Genomic DNA, 17,691 nt, shown 5'->3' with positions numbered 1-17,691 from the left:
GAGGCCAACTTTGAACAAGCATAACTCCTAGCTCAAAATGAATTTGGAGAAGGTTGAACACAATTTGGAAAGCCCTAAACATCTACTTCAAATCATTAGTTTGGAGTTTCTTCAGAATCCTTTGGCAAATTTGTGAAAAATGAGGCCAAAGTTGGAAGAAAACTAGGTTAAAACACTTAGAAAATTTTCTAAGTGTTTATGACCTAAAACTTCAAAATTTCCAAAACTCTTAAATGATTGATTTTTTTGAAAAAAGTTCCATTGTAAGATGTTGTTTTATTTTGCAAGATCTACAACTTTCATGTTGGAAGTTTTTTGAGTTGTGTAGGTGAAATTTTGAGTTCCCGCAATGCCCTCAAAAAACCTAATTCCCGACTTTTTGCTCCTTGAAGATTCTTCTTGAATTTCTTTGGTCAAATGACTTTATTATCCATATATTGATGATATTTATCCTTGAAAGTCATGTTTTGACCAAAAATCTTAAAAGTCAAAGGTGTTCCCATACAGTTGACTTTTTCCAGATAAAGTGAGATTTGGACTTTTGTGTAGAATCAAGATCTTCTCCTCAAATGAGTGATGTAAATGGGTTATATTGAGGTAGTAGAGGTTCTTGAATCATGTCTTGAGTTTTGGATCCATGCCCTGATTAAAAGTCAACTATCCTGGGGAATTAGGTCAAAAACCCTAATTGTCGACCATATGAAAATAATGACTATAGACTTTGAATTGAGGTGTGATGTCCGGTGGATCTTGTTATATGAGCTATTTGAAGATGATTGATGTCTTTGAATGATCCCCTGGGGCTTTTTAGGGTTTCCCAAAGGTGATCCCTGATTTTAGTCCTTGATAGGCTTAAAAACCCTAGCCTGGTGACCTGAGTAAATCTGTATTCAGAGGACTGGGTGTCTAATCAATCATAGGTGAGAAAATGAAGCTCTTGAGTCCTATGATTATGTTAGAGACTAATCCTTCTACTAATTGATCCTTTGCCTGAGTTTTCTTGTCTTTGAACATCCTCGATTAAATGCCAGATGAAGAAGTGACTGTTCTGGGTACTTGCTTTGACCTGATGAAAACCCTGAAGATATGTCATCTCAGGGGGGTCAAAAATTAGGGTATGACACTTATCAACACACGTTCCTTACTTCGATCGAGAAAGATGATTATGTGTGATTCTCGATCAATAAGTGAAAGGTTGAAGATGAGAAGAAGCTGAGTCTATATTTCACGTTTCTTGTTCTTTTTGCTATAGAATGATCACTTGAGTATTTATACCACACTAATGCATAACCAATTTGAACACAGCAGAAAAACCAATTTAATGAGCGACAGGTCGACCTGCTCTCTGCATAGGTCGACCTAATGAGTTTGTTGCACCTGAAAATGAGGAATGTGAGACACTTGCGTCGACCTGAAGGGTCGGCGTGCACATACCCGAGATTTCCCAAAAGTTCCATGTGTCGACGCATTTTCCTTTTTCACCTGAGGTTGCAAAAGCTGAATGAGTCGACCTGAGGGGTCAGCGTGCGCATACCCGAGATTTCCCCAAAGTTCCATGCGTCGACCTATGCATGTAATGCGTCGATGCATTCACTCCTTACTTGGAATCTTTCAGAATCAGCTTGCAATAGGTCGACCTATTGCATCCATGAGTCGACCTATTAATGTCTTGTGGTCAAAAATACTTGTCTTAGTTGCATTTGCTCGGTTTCTCAGATTCCATTTGGGTTGTAGTTGACTCACAATGTTTTGACGTCATGAAAACTACACTTTGCCCTCACATACTCCCCCTTTTTGATGATGGCAAAAATTGTGAATCTTTGTATCGAGGCATTGCTTAACCGAGGTTCTTGCTCCCCTTTTCTGTATGCTCCCCCTATCTTGGTGCATGTGTTTTCCATTGCTTGCTGATTCACTCAGTTTTCTCCCCCTTTGACAACATAAAAAAGAGATAGATAGCATTATACATATATGGTGGAATAACATAGTTCAGTTTTGATCATTTCTAAGCCCTTTTAGAATCATAATCATAAAGCATTCATTCACATAAAACAATGCTAAATGATAAAATAAACGACAAAATAACATAAATAGCTAAACGAGAATAAGCACATAGCTTAATTCAAATCCTTACACAAACACAAAGTACGGTAGAATTATGTCTAGCGGAAGATAAAATTAAGTCACAAAATACACATATTTCAACTTTACCATAGTGATACATTACCATGAAGTAAGTTTTAAGGTTGAAACGAAATTACCTTTACACAAGGGAGATGAGAAACAAGCCCTCACATATCTTTTGATGAACACTTCAAACATTGTGAGAGCATAGATAATGATAATAAATAAAGCATATGCAACTACTCATAGTTGCAACCTATCCGATATATCAAGGACACCGAGTTCCCTACGGATGTGAAAGAAGGGCTCGGTAGCTAGTGGTTTTGTAAAGATGTCGACAAGTTGATTTTTGCTATCAACATGCTCAAACACTACATCACCCTTCTCAACATGATCCCTAAGGAAATGATGGTGTATTTCTATGTGTTTAGTGCGAGAGTTCAAGACCGGATTTTTGGTTAGATTGATAGCACCTGTGTTATCACAAAAGATAGGAATATGATCAAGCTTGACATTGAAGTCAAGTAATTGTTGCATGAGCCAATGTATTTGAGCACAACAATTACCAGCCCCCACATATTCCGCCTCGGCGGTTGACAAAGCAACGGACACTTGTTTCTTGCTATGCAACCTAACCAAGGAATTTGAAAAGAAGTGACATGTTCCACTAGTGCTTTTCCTATCCAATTTGCACCCGGCAAAGTCGGAATCGGAATATCCAACCAAAGAGCAATCACTACCTTTGGAGAACCATAAGCCATGCTTAGTGGTACCTACGAGATACCTAAGTATGCGCTTAACGGCTTTTAAGTGAGACTCCTTGGGACATGATTGATATCTTGCACACATGTATACACTAAACATAATATCGGGACGGGAAGCGGTAAGGTAAAGCAGGGAACCGATCATACCTCTATACCTTTTTACAACCGGCTTACCATGTTCATCCCGATCAAGATTTACTGCGGTAGGCATAGGAGTGTCAATGGCCTTGGACTTTGCCATATCAAACTGTTTGATGAGTTCTTGACAATACTTGGTTTGACTCACAAACGTTCCTTCTTTTAGTTCTTTAATTTGAAGTCCAAGGAAGTAGTTTAGTTCACCCATCATGCTCATTTAAAATTCTCCCTGCATAAGCTTAGAAAACTCCTTTACAAGAGTTATGTTAGTAGAACCAAAGATAATATCATCCACGTACACTTGAACTAATATTGAATTCTTTTCATGTCTCTTAATGAATAGGGTAGTATCAACTTTCCCTCTTGAGAAACCTTGATTAGTTAGAAAATTACTAAGCCGCTCGTACCAAGCTCTAGGAGCTTGTTTTAAACCATACAGGGCATGCTTAAGTTTATAAACATAATCAGGATAATCAACGTTTTCAAATCCGGGAGGTTGAGATACATAAACCTCTTCATTAATAAACCCATTTAGGAAAGCACTCTTAAAATCCATTTGATAAAGCTTAAAGTTTTGTGAACATGCAAATGCAATTAACAAGCGAATTGCCTCAAGTCGGGCGACTGGAGCATAAGTCTCCTCATAGTATATCCCTTCCTCTTGGCTATACCCTTGAGCAACAAGACGGGCCTTGTTGCGAGTGATGATACCGTTTTCGTCTAGTTTGTTCCTAAACACCCATTTAGTGCCAATTACTCGATGGTCTCGCGGAGGAGGGACATGGTCCCAAACCTCATTTCTCTTAAATTGGTTTAGCTCTTCTTGCATAGCTAAATACCAATGCTCATCGACTAATGCATCTTTTGAGTTTTTAGGTTCAATTTGAGAGACGAAAGAATAATAAAAACAAAAGTTACTTATCCTTGACCGTGTTGTCACCCCTTTTTTTATGTCTCCTAGAATGTTCTCCATAGGATGGTCCTTAGAAGATTTCCATGCAAGAGGAAGATCACTCTTCTCTCTTGGTTGATATTCTTCTTTCTCTTTAGGTGTTTGATCCACTTCCTCTTCATTATTCTCGGATAAGAGGGATTCTTTATCTTTCTCAAGCTTGGCATCCGGATCATTAAGTATACTCTCAGTTGAGACACCTGCACCATTAAGAACACTACCTTTTCCGACAACTTTCGGACAAGACTCATCAAAAGAGACATGTACGGACTCTTCAACAATATGTAACCTTTTGTTGTATACTCTATAGGCTTTACTAGATTGAGCATATCCTAGAAAGATACCCTCATCCGCTTTTGCATCAAACTTGCCAAGACTTTCCTTTCCATTGATTAGAACAAAGCATTTACATCCAAATACATGAAGGTGAGAGATGTTCGGTTTTCTCACTTTTATGAGTTCATACGGTGTTTTGTTTAGAATAGGACGTATTAGGATCCTATTCAGAACATAACAAGCCGTATTGATGGCATCGGCCCAAAAAAATTTTTGAAGCCCATGTTCATTAATCATAGTTCTCCCAAGTTCTTCCAACACACGATTTTTACGTTCCACAACTCCATTTTGTTGGGGAGTTCGTGGTGCGGAGAAATTATGATTAATGCCATGATTGCCACAAAACTCTTCAAAGAGATGGTTCTCAAACTCACCTCCATGATCACTTCGGATGGATACTATTTTAGTGTTTAATTTATTTTGAGTTAACTTGGCAAATTTCTCAAATGCGGAGAAGGTGTCACTTTTATTTGCTAAGAAAATCGTCCAACAATATCTAGAGAAGTCATCAACTATGACATACCCATAAAGGTTTCCGCCTAGACTCTTTATTCTAGATGGTCCAAAGAGGTCCATATGGAGAAGTTCAAGAGGTCTTGTAGTTGAAACAATGTTTTTAGATTTAAAAGAAATCTCGTTTGCTTCCCCATTTGGCACGCATCACATAAGTGATCTTTGGAAAACTTTATTTTAGGTAGGTCGGACACTAAGTCTTTTGAGACGATTTTATTAAGCAAATCAAAGTTGACGTCAGCCAAACGTCTATGCCAAAGCCATGAGTCTTCACTCATAGTTACTAGACATTTTGCTTCAATCGAGGATACATCATTTAGATCAAGCATGTATACATTATTTACCCTCAGGCCTTTGAACACATCATCTTTCTTGTCATCATTTCGAATTATGCAACTTTCTTTAGAAAATGATACTGAGTATCCTTTGTCGCATAATTGACTGATGCCAATAAGATTGTGTTTAAGGCCCTCGACTAAAAGGACGTCAGAGAAGTAGTAGAAGAGGGATTACCTACACTACCTTTACCGACTATTGCTCCCTTGTTGTTATCACCATAGGTCACAAATCCTTTCTTCTTAGCCACAAAGTCATAGAATAAAGATAAGTCACCCGTCATATGTCTTGAGCATCCGCTATCTAGAAACCATCTTCTTTCGGATGGCTCAAGACATTCCACAATCTTTTTCTTCTTTTGATGTGCCATGAGACATAGGTTGACGATTTCCTCTTCATCGTTTGAGCTTTCTTTGCTAGATGAGTCACTATCACTTTCCCAAGCGATGTAGGCTCTTCTTCCTTTTGATTGCTTCTTTTGAGGTTTACTTTTGGTCTTATCTTTCTTTAGTGAAGGGCAATCCGGTTTGTAATGACCGGGTTTTCCACAGTTGTAACAATATCCTCTAGGTTTGGTCTTCCTGTACTCATCTTGCTTGTTAGACTTTGATTGACGTCTATAATCAACTAGATTGTTGTCTGAGTGCTTGATTTCATTCTTTCGAAGATACTTGTTGTACCTTCTTACGAATAATCCCATATCTTCATCCGGACTTTCATCTTCATCACTAGACACACTAACACATGTATCTTTGGTGGATGACTTTGAACTTGAAGCCTTTAAAGCGATGGAATTCTTTTCCGTGTCCTTTGACTTTTCTTTCTTTTCTTTCTTTTCGTGCTTGTTTAGGTTCATGAGGTCTTGCTCATGTTCTTCAAGCTTTCCGAATAAGGTTGTGAGATCCAACGTAGTGAGATCATTGGCTTCTTTGATTGCCGTGACCTTCGGTTGCCATTCCCTACTAAGACATCTCAAAACTTTGTTAGTAGCTACGGCATTGGGAGTAATATGTCCCAATGTGTGTAATCGATTTATAATGTGAGAAAATCTCTTTTGCATCTCCGCAATGGTTTCACCATGCTTCATATGAAAGAGATCAAACTCTTGCGTTAAGGTATTGATTCTAGCTAGCTTAACATCATTAGTTCCTTCATGGGCGACTTGTAATGCATCCCACATTGCCTTAGCTGATTGGCAATGCGACACATGAAAGTACTCATCGACCCCTAAGGAAGCTATAATCATGTTTCTAGCTTTCCAATCATACCCGTAATTCTTTTCATCTTTTTCATCCCATTGTGCTTGAGGTTTAGGTCGTGTGATGCCAACATCGTTGGTTATGGTGATAGCCATAGGACCATTGACGATGACATCCCAAATTTTTCTATCAACGGAGTTGATATGAATGCACATACAGTCTTTCCAATAACTATAGTTTTCTCCAGTGAAAACAGGCGCTTTAGTATACGCCCCTTTTTGACCGTTCTCCATTTTCTAAAATGTTATATCAAGCACTAGAATGAACCGGAGCTCTGATACCACTTGTTAGACGATAGGACTGATCTAGAGGGGGTGAATAGACCACCTTTTTCGACCTAAGAAAATTTTAGCTATTTGAAACGTGACTTCCCTGAATCACTTAATCGTCTAAGATGATTATGTTATCGGGGACCGGATATGTGCTATAAACCAAACGGATGAGAATGACAAGTGATGAATTACGTTTTAACGAATATCTCGATTGTCTCAATTACACACTATATGGTATATTACTCACAATCTAAAATTTGATTGAGTAATTTTATCGAACACTTGGTGATCGATATTTTACCTAACCTTAGTTTTTGTTCAATAATGGAAATAAACGAAAACAAGTGAAAATGCGATAAAGTAAAAGCGATAAGGAACACGATATTTGTTTAGGCAGTTCCTCTATCGTCCTCGCAGGAGTACGTCTGCCCCTAATTTCAATTGAAATTAGGAAAGTTTTTATTTAATTGCAAAATGTTTAACAAGGAAAGAAAGTACCAATCACCAACTACAACAATGCAGTAAAATTGAAATACACTTCGATCCTTCCCTTGATTTGAGTCGAATCAAGTCGATGTCTAATCTTCACGATTAAGACCCCGATCGTTTCTTTCTCAATCCTCCGATTGTAGCAAGTTTGTTGAGTAGATCTTCAATCTCTCAAACCCTTATGCACGGCTGAATTGATTACCAAAGCAAATCGATCGTCAAAAACCTTCGAACCAAAATCTTTGATGAGGAAGGAAAAACCCTAAGGTTTTATACAAGAAACACCCTCAACACTCTTCACTCGAACAAGATGAATGTCTACCGTCGAATCTCAAACAAGAAAAACTCTACCGTCGAACCTTATCAACACACGTTCCTTACTTCGATCGAGAAAGATGATTATGTGTGATTCTCGATCAATAAGCGAAAGGTTGAAGATGAGAAGAAGCTGAGTCTATATTTCACGTTTCTTGTTCTTTTTGCTATAGAATGGTCACTTGAGTATTTATACCACCCTTAATGCATAACCAATTTGAACACAGCAGAAAAACCAATTTAATGAGCGACAGGTCGACCTGCTCTCTGCATAGGTCAACCTATTGAGTTTGTTGCACCTGAAAATGAGGAATGTGAGACACTTGCGTCGACCTGAAGGGTCGGCGTGCACATACCTGAGATTTCCCCAAAGTTCCATGCGTCGACCTACTCCATCCATGCGTCGACGCATTTTCCTTTTTCACCTGAGGTTGCAAAAGCTGAATGAGTCGACCTGAGGGGTCAGCGTGCGCATACCCGAGATTTCCCCTAAGTTCCATGCGTCGACCTATGCATGTAATGCATCGACGCATTCACTCCTTACTTGGAATCTTTCAGAATCAGCTTGCAATAGGTCGACCTATTGCATCCATGAGTCGACCTATTAATGTCTTGTGGTCAAAAATACTTGTCTTAGTTGCATTTGCTCGGTTTCTCAGATTCCATTTGGGTTGTAGTTGATTTACAATGTTTTGACGTCATGAAAACTACATTTTGCCCTCACAACCATCATTACCAATTAGACTTCTGAGTTATACCCAGCTCTGGCCCTCTTTACTCATTCGTTCAAGAATCATTCTTTATCATCCATGGTACTAATCCACCACTCATCAATACTTACTCGCACTCAAAAACAAATTCCTGATTTACTTCATCTATTAAACATTTCAACCATCGGAACAAGTGCACACGAGTATTTATAATCACACTCATCAGCCTCGATATACCATTGCTTACATAATAGCTCAAACTGAATCTCACTCTTCTTTAAGAATTAAATCAACTTCGTCCTTCATAGAGTATAATTCCTCATTATATCTAGAATCCACATTACCACCTTAACAACGAAACAAAATTATTATAGCATCATATAGTATCAACTATGTACAACCATAATAACATGTTCGTCATCTTAGAAATTATTCAAAAGAGTTCTAATTCTTCGATATGACATCATTACCTCCACTAGATTCTAAATCCAACATATAAACCAATACATATTCTCTATGTAGGCTTCCGACATATTAATTCCTCACTACCCACGAGTAGTACTTGCACACTACTCCACAACACACTTTCGCTGCGCGACTCTGATTACCCGTCTTAAGTCATCATCCAATATATTGCACTCTTTCGTATTCACTTCTTCATAAGTTCACACAACATGGTGAGTGATTATTAACATGGCTTAGTATTCTTCACATCCCAAACCATTAAGGTAACAAAACAAGTTCATCCCATTTATATGATTCCGTCTACTACCAACAAGAGATTAAGGGTGATCAAGTCCTCAATTGGTCAATACATAACTGACAACCATATTTAAGCATAAACTGTCGTTACTACATAATAGTGTCCTTCCCGAGTTTGCACTCAAACTCATTAACATCGTTATAGTTCACTAATTCACTTTGGGTATTTACAACTCGCACACTTCCCTCTTATTGGATCTTATCGGTGAGACACCGACGTCCAAACATTTTACACAATCTGCTTCATAGTCACTTAGCATCACACACTTGTTAAGTACTTCCAAACTTCATATTTACTAATATACTCGTACATTACTATTCATCTCGTTCCAAATCAAAATCCTCATCTTAATAAAAGACCATGACCACATTCATAACTCGTGATTTTACCTCAAATTCCATGACATCTTTCGCGTCTAAATATCATTCCACTCAGAATCTCAACAAGTCTTCCTCACATCAATAGGTGTTAGAAATTCTCTACAATTCTTTTTTTATACCTATCGTTACTTTGTAAACACAAATACGACTCCTAGAGTTCTAAAGTTTATTCCACCTCTACTACTAATTCACTTCTTACTAAAATCCATTGGTACTCAAATCATCTTTATTTTCGAACATCTCATCAACTTATTCATCAACAACATGTTCTACTCAATTTCGTTTCACACAATCGCGGTAGTAACCATTCCTATTCAACAAGTTTCACGCTTCCTTAACCGACTTTAGAATATCTCCTTATAGGGCCACCTCTACTGTATTTATAACTCTCCCATAAGGTAGAACATAATTTCACCTCTTCGTAGGCTCAAACGGCACATTAATCCGACACTCGGAACTCGAGATATGCGTTTTCCAATCATTGTCCGAAAAGGCAACATCGACATCATGCAATGACGCTCTATACGGTATTCCCAAAACTCTTCAAATGGTATATTCAATTCTTAAAATTACTTCTCAACAAACTTTCTAATTATTCTTTCAATCCGTTCAACACTGACACTGACATCCCGTGCAGTACCAATAAACAAGTCTAGTTATAAGAACAAGAGTAACCGCATAGTCACCTCTTTCCAACGTCATCCTGTCACAATTAAATATGTTACAGCTGCTGCAACTATTTTTATAACAAAGTTCATCTCGTTAGCTTTCCGACGCTTCAAATGGAACTCAAATCGGATGTCCAGAACTCCAGTTATGAATTTTCGAAGTTCAGCAGCTATTCAGCAATTTTCCTACGTTTTTCTTACGAAAATCTCACTCCAAAACCTCATTCTCTTCAACTCGATCACATTCCAAACAGCTCCTTATCATATCTCTTCACTTTCAAACATTCTTATAACTTGAGCAACACATCCCATCGCCGAAGTGCGATTTCTGGAACATTACGACATTTATCCTCTTTGCAAACTTGCAGCTGAACCTCTTCTGAGACGTAAAGCTACTCAACTGACAACTTCGCAGCACACCAGTAGAGCTGATACATTGCAACTTTCTAATTTCGCTCTCCTACAACTAATCATCAATTACTTCTAATCATCATCCTTCAAAATGTTCCAACTCAATTACCAGTCAAGTCCTAATTCCAAGTCACCTTCAATTCGTGAAACAACAACTCCAACAACGCTCGCACATAACCGAGAAGTGAAGCTTCTCCCCCACTTGTTTCAAACCAACTTCCGCAACAAACAACCAAGTATCGACAGTGATTCACTCACATATCGCGTACTAAAGGATAATATGCCGACAGTATTCAACTGTCGTGCAACTCAACTTACTCGACAATTGGCCGGACGGACCGACCTACTCTGATACCACTATTGTAACACCCTTCTAAACCCCGCAGAAATTAAATAAATTACTCAGAGTAAAACATAAAAACAAGGGTGTCACAATTCAATTTAAAACAAATTATCATAAATCAATTGTCATGCTTCACTTAGGGGCAAATCATCAATTTAACAAAATCATGTTTCTACATAGCGGAACATTAATCAACGGATAAGCATATCATCATCTATGCAATATATCACAAAATTACTCCATAACAAAAAAAATAGAGTATCATCATTAACTCTAAACTAGCGTTCCCCCAGTGTTACAATATTAGAGCATGACACCGACGCTATACTATACAAACTGGCCTATGAGCTAATCCTCACCAAGCCAAAAGCCGCTACTCGCCAATCTGAAAATGTCAACAGTGAGGGTGAGTCTCATTCAAATTAATAAATGTTATTGAATCATAAAAAATAACACATCATAGTTACATCATTCACCCAATTGAAAACATATCTAGAATTCAGACAAGTTTCATCCTCATCAAACCAACACATCATAACAAAATCATAACACTGGAAAACATCCAATCATGTTATAAAATCATGCATATGAATGAACTAACACTATGCATGTGGTACCAACATATAAAATGGGAATAACCCATGACCGATCCAACATCATCAAGATACGGCCCTGCCAGCACAGATTCCACACAATGGGAATCATGCCCTTTACTGATCCAACACATCATCATGGATACAACATCATCAATGAATATGAATGAATGCAAACATACATGAACATACTTATACCATCGTCAAGTCTATGAGTAACATCATCAAATACTCATTTCATCATCATCATCATCAACATCATCATCATCATCATCAAAGTATGTTTATATAGATTAGCATCATTCAAATACAATCAATCATCATTATCATCATTAAAGAACATTCTTGTGTCCACATCAATCATCACCATTAATAAGAAACAACAGACATGTATCCACATCATTCCAAACAAAGCAATCATCATCATATAATTCTCAACAAATCATCACATCATAATGTTTTTCAAAACAACATCTTATATTGTCACATTTCATCATATATGTCAACAATACACCATCCATCCAACAAACAAGATATTCACATCATACTCACACAATCACAAAACTATCTCATAAGATTCATCATACCAACAAACAAATCATCACATGAATCATGTTTTAAACATAGCTTGTATCGTTACATCTTATCATATATATCCACAACACATCATACATCAAACAAGCAAAATTGTGATTTAAAAATAACCTCGAGCTACTGCTCATTTCATCATCCTAACATTAAAGAATACTTCATAAACTTCATCTTGCTCGAAACGGCACTTAAAACAGACCAACGGTTCAAAAGATACGCATCTTTAAACTTTTCAAATTTTACTAGCAGCACGCGGCGCCACACATTGTTCGCGATGCGCTGCCAGGAAACAACGCCTTCGCGGAGCAAACAAAGGATGTGGCGCGAAACGAGAAAAGAACTACGCCTTCGCGGCGCCAACCTACCTTCGCGGCGCCAACTGGCAAAAATCAGAGATCTCAATCGCAATTGACAGCATACAAATGTGAATCCCAAATTCCTCAACACGACCAAATCGATCCATGTTGATCAAACACCACAAAAAAGCCACACAACATATATCATACACACATATAACATATATTATGCATCATTAAACATCATACAACACCAAATTCATGGAATTCATCAAAATAGATAATTTATCAACAAACATTCCCAAAATCCCAACTCTATCATACGACTCAATTGACATGAGATAATATATCTATATCAGTCCTATTATCCATAACCCGATAATAGATGTTAATCAAAAGAGTCCCCCCTTACCTTAGCCAAGAATCAGAATTTTTCCCCTTCTTCTCCATCAAACCCGTAAGCCTCTTTTCTTCATTTCCAGCAAGAATTCCCAATCTTCAAACTCTCTTATCTCCCTCATCGAGAACCTCCCTGACACAAATTAATATATCAAATCGAAGGAAATTTTGTGTAGAATCCTAATCTTCGAGAATTACCTGATTTGGAGTTACTAGCAGAGAGTTATGGCATGATTTGTGAAGGCTGCCAAAGGGTTGCGAAAATAGCTTTTGCCCATGATTTCTTCTTCTCTCCGTCTTAGGTTTTCCTCCTCTATTTCTCAATTTCCTCTTATTTTCTTGTTTTTTGAAAACATAACATAATTTAGTAATGGGCTCCTTCACACTAACACTCCCATATTACTAACTCCACCAATGACCCAACACTATATTTTATTATTTCTTCCCATATAATTCCAATAAAATGCTAATTCAAATTAATTAATTCAAAACATAATTAAATTAATTAAATAATAAATTTTGGGATGTTACACTAAGGTCTTACTTGCATAGTATATTGTATGGTGTTTCTTATCATTCCTTTGGCCTAAGACTGCTCCTACAACATTGTCGCTTGCATAGCACATAATTTCAAACGGTAAATTCCAGTCGGGTGGTTGCATTATGGGTGCGGATATAAGGGTTGTCTTTAGTACTTCAAAGGCTTCTAAACATTCATCGTTGAAATTAAACTCAACGTCTTTCATTAAGAGGCTGGTCAGAGGTTTAGAGATCTTAGAAAAGTCCTTTATGAATCTTCGATAGAAACTTGCGTGTCCTAAGAAGCTCCGTATTTCTCTAACTATTTTTGGGGGTTGGAGATTTTCTATTACTTCTATCTTTGCTTTATCGACTTCAATTCCTCTTTTGGAGACTACATGTCCAAGTACAATCCCTTGTTTAACCATAAAGTGACACTTTTCCCAGTTTAGGACGAGGTTAACTTGTACACATCAGTCCAATACTTTTTCTAGATTCGAAAGGCATCCTTCGAAATCCTCCCCACATACAGAGAAGTCGTCCATAAAGAGTTCCATGATGTTGTCTATCTAATCAGCGAAAATTAACATCATGCATCTCTGGAATGTTGTTGAGGAGTCGCATAATCCGAATGGTATTCGTCTATAAGCGAATGTTCCATAAGGACATGTGAAGGTTGTTTTCTCTTATTCATCAGGGTGAACTGTGATTTGAAAGAATCCTGAGTAACCATCCAGGTAGCAGTAATAGGAATGTTTTGCTAAACGTTCGAGCATTTGGTCAATAAAGGTAGTAGGGAAATGGTCTTTTCTTGTGGCTTTGTTTAATTTACGATAGTCAATGCACATCCTTGCTCCAGACACTTTTCTTTCGGCGATAGATTCGCCTGACTTATTTGCGGTAACTATTATGCCTCCCTTCTTTGGTACACAATGAACTGGACTTACCCACTGACTATCAGAGATTGGATATATAATTCTGGCATTCAGAAGTTTGGTAACTTCATCTTTAACTATTGTGCTCAGGATAGGGTTAATCCTTCTTTGATGTTCCCTAGAGGTTTTGCAATCTTCTTCCAACATGATGCGATGCATACATATGGAAGGACTTATTCCTATCACATCAACAATGTTATATCCTAACGCAGATGGATACTTCCTTAACACTTGTAATAGTATATCGGTCTCTGTGGCTCCTAGCTTTGCGTTGACTATTACTGGTCTTTTGAGCTCGTCGTCTAGGTATTCATACCTAAGTGTCTTGGGTAATGGTTTAAGGTCCAAGGTTGGTTTCTTAGGGTAAGGCATAAGGTTGGGTGTTAAAGCTAAGCATTTGCTTAAACTATCGTCTCGATATTCTTGACGCCAATTGTCATCTTCGAAAATCAGGGGCATCAAAATCTTTATAACTTCAGAGTAAGATTCTTTCGATAATCCTATCTCTCTTACACATCCATCAATAACCTCCACTAGATAACATGTATCTTCTATAGCTGGGGCTTGAAGGAATTATGTCAAAATAAACTCGACCTTCTCCTCACCTACTTCGAATGTCAACTTGCCTTTATTTACATCTATAATAGCTCCAGCGATAGCTATAAAAGGTCTTCCTAAGATTATAGGGATGTTAACGTCTTCCTTGTCCGATACGGACGGGTACGTTTTCAAGAACACCTACAAAATACTTGACAGATCAGTCTGCAAGTTGTACTGACATCTTGGTTGGTCTTAGGTCTCCCATGTTTAGTTTCTCGTAAATGGACAAAGGCATTAGGCTAATACTAGCTCCTAAGTCGCATAAAGCTTTGTGTATGACAAATTTTCCTATATTGCAGGGTATGGAGAAACTCCTTGGGTCTTTCAGTTTATGTGGAATTTTATTTTGAATTATTGCACTACATTTGGCAGTGAGTGTTACGGTCTCATTGTCCTCTATTTTTTTCTTATTCGATAGGATTTCTTTTAGGAACTTAGCATACGAGGGCATTTGGGTAATGGCTTCTGTAAATGGAATTGTGATGTTCAATTGTTTAAGAAGTTCGACAAATTTCTTAAACTGCCCTATGCTTTTGGATTTCTCGAATCTTTGAGGGTACGAGAAAGGTGGTTTATAAGCTGGTGGAGGTACGTATGGCGCTTCTTTTTCCTCCGTCTCACTTTCCTTGTCCTCTTTCTTTTTCGGATTACTTGGTTTATCCTTGGGTCTACTTTCCTCCTCAGTTGTCTTACTAGGGCTTTGGAACAAAGCAGGGTTTTTAAGCCTAGGGTCAGTCGGTTCGTCCATCTCTCTACCACTTCGCAGAATAATAGCATGAGCATGTCCTTTTGGGTTAGGTTGTGGCTGTCTTGGAAATGTCCCAACAGGTACGGCAGTAGGTGCTTGTTGTTGTGCCACTTGAGAGATTTGTGTCTCAAGCATCTTGTTGTGAGTGACCAACGCGTCTACTTTAGTGGCTAACTGTCTGATTTGCTCATTAGTATGCACGTTTTGGTTTAGGAAATCCTTATTAGTCGGAGTTTGAGTGGCTATGAAATTTTCCATCATTAATTATAAGTTAGACTTCCTGGGGATGTTAGGAGCAGCGAAGGGTGCCTTTTGATATTCAGGTGGTACATTGGGTGCTTGACCAAGTGCGTACAGAGCATTATTGTTCTTGTACGAGAAGTTAGGGTGATTCTTTCATCTTGGGTTATACGTGTTTGAGTAAGGGTTTCCTTGAGCATAGTTTACTGGTTCGGGGGAAACTCTTGTCAAAAGATGCCACTCGGGGGCAGCATGTCCAGACACTCCGCATATTTCGCAATTTGGGGAAACAGCAGCCACGGCGGCTAGAGGTGCTACAATGAGGTTTTCGATCTTCTGAGTTAGGGCATCGACTTTGGCGTTAACGCGGTCGAGGCTACTTATCTCGTACATAGCACTCTTCATTGAAGATTTCTCTCCAGAAGTTTTCTCTGACAGAGCTCTCTTGCTTCCCCATTGATAATGGTTTTGAGCCATTTTTCAATAAGTGCGTAAGCATCGACATATTCTTTATCCATCAGTGGGCCACCTACGGCGGCGTCGATTGTAAGTCTCGTGTTGTAGAGGAGACCATTATAGAAGGTATGGATAATTAACCATTGTTCTAAACCATGATGTGTACAAAGTCTAAGCATGTCCTTGTATCTTTCCCACGCTTCAAATAAGGACTCGTTGTCTTTTTGTCTAAACTCATTGATCTGGGCTCTTAGCATGGCGGTCTTACTAGGTAGAAAATAACGTGCCAGGAAGACTTTCTTAAGTTCATTCCAGGTCGTGACAGAATTCCCGGGTAAAGACTTGAGCCAAGCTCTAGCCCTATCCCTCAATGAAAAAGGAAAAAGACGCAGTTGGATAGTGTAATACAGTGAACTGACTTTATCGGAATGTCACGGTAAGCAAGAGTCGCCACCGACTTTTATTTTATCCAAATTAACAGAAAGGCTAAAAGAACACGAAAAACCTTTTAAATAAAAACTGAGTTCGGGGGGTAATTTATGCAAAGGGAAGGTGTAAGGCACCTTTTGCATCCATGGTTATCCATGGGCTCTTAATTGCTTTGCTCTTCGAAACCAAAAGTTCAGAAATATAGAAGAAGAAGAAATAAGGACTTTAGCTCGTAAATGAGTGTAACCTTATTGAAGTTTTTTAGAAAAGGGTAGAAAAAGAATTTTGAAACCAGAGCAAAGCAATTAGGGACAAATTATCTGGTTAGATGAAAAAAATTCTTTTAGCCTTTCAGGCTATCCATACCATAGGAGGGTAGGGAAGTTCTTTTATTTGGAGGTTGAAGGGTCGTCGAATTATCGTTCGCCACAAGACTGTCCCTAGCCATAGAGGAGGCAGGTAGTCTAAGGGAAGGATCAGAATAGCCATTTACTTTTAGGCAACCGGAGGATACCTCAACACTTCGTAGGCAACTTCGAGGGACGAGATCATATTAGCGAATCGAAGGTAGCATCATTAGGGACTTATGATCTGAATGAACCGAGGGAAACATTGCTGAGGTATCCTCGTATCCGAGGGACTTGGCTATTCTGCACTGAAAAACACAAGGCAACAGGCAACAAGAGGGGTACCAAAAAAGGTGTGTGGGTACAACAATCACGTGATCAGATTCAAAATAATTTATCTTGTGATTAAGTGATTCTAATTCAATTCAGGGTTACCACTCCCTAAGTTACTAATCACGCAGTAATAATATAATATATCATAGTTTAAGTGCCTTCAAGGCCACACAATACACCAGGAAGCAGTTACATAATACGTCATGGGGACGGGGAAAAGAAAAAAAAAGAATAAACTTAAACGCCATTAATGCAATAGGGTTTGGCATAAGTAATAATAATAAAGAAATTAAAAGATGAGTTTCTAGGGTTACCGACTAATCGAGCTTTGACCGGATGACTAACCCTGAAAATTGGAAAAGGAAGAAATAAACAGAAAAGAGGTGAGTGTATGGCCAGTTCATTGATATTGAAAATAATAAACAAACTAAC

At 38.2% G+C, this 17,691-nt stretch overlaps 2 protein-coding genes and 1 non-coding gene across 3 annotated transcripts; 1 reads left to right on the top strand and 2 right to left on the bottom strand.

Annotated features, from left to right (window-relative positions):
* Positions 1-14,863: 14,863 nt before the first annotated feature.
* Positions 14,864-15,712, bottom strand: LOC131593698 (uncharacterized). Its single transcript, XM_058866199.1, has one exon. It carries the CDS (start codon positions 15,710-15,712, stop codon positions 14,864-14,866), a length of 849 nt encoding a protein of 282 aa, XP_058722182.1.
* Positions 15,713-15,850: 138 nt separating this feature from the next.
* LOC131593682 (uncharacterized) lies at positions 15,851-16,171 on the bottom strand. Its single transcript, XM_058866198.1, has one exon. The coding sequence runs from the start codon at positions 16,169-16,171 to the stop codon at positions 15,851-15,853; it is 321 nt and encodes a 106-aa protein (XP_058722181.1).
* A 129-nt stretch (positions 16,172-16,300) lies between these two features.
* Positions 16,301-16,407, top strand: LOC131645408 (small nucleolar RNA R71). The gene has a single exon (XR_009297032.1). It is a non-coding gene; the product is annotated as a small nucleolar RNA R71 (small nucleolar RNA).
* The last annotated feature ends 1,284 nt before the right edge of the window (positions 16,408-17,691 follow it).

Source organism: Vicia villosa, linkage group LG1 (genome assembly GCF_029867415.1).
Source record: "Vicia villosa cultivar HV-30 ecotype Madison, WI linkage group LG1, Vvil1.0, whole genome shotgun sequence".
Lineage (NCBI taxonomy): Eukaryota > Viridiplantae > Streptophyta > Magnoliopsida > Fabales > Fabaceae > Vicia > Vicia villosa.
This window is presented reverse-complemented; position numbering and strand designations above follow the sequence as displayed.

Excerpts from the sequence above, each read along its gene's own strand:
- LOC131593698 (XM_058866199.1), bottom strand. The coding sequence starts at position 15,712 with ATGGAAAATTTCATAGCCACTCAAACTCCGACTAATAAGGATTTCCTA.
- LOC131593682 (XM_058866198.1), bottom strand. The coding sequence starts at position 16,171 with ATGGCTCAAAACCATTATCAATGGGGAAGCAAGAGAGCTCTGTCAGAG.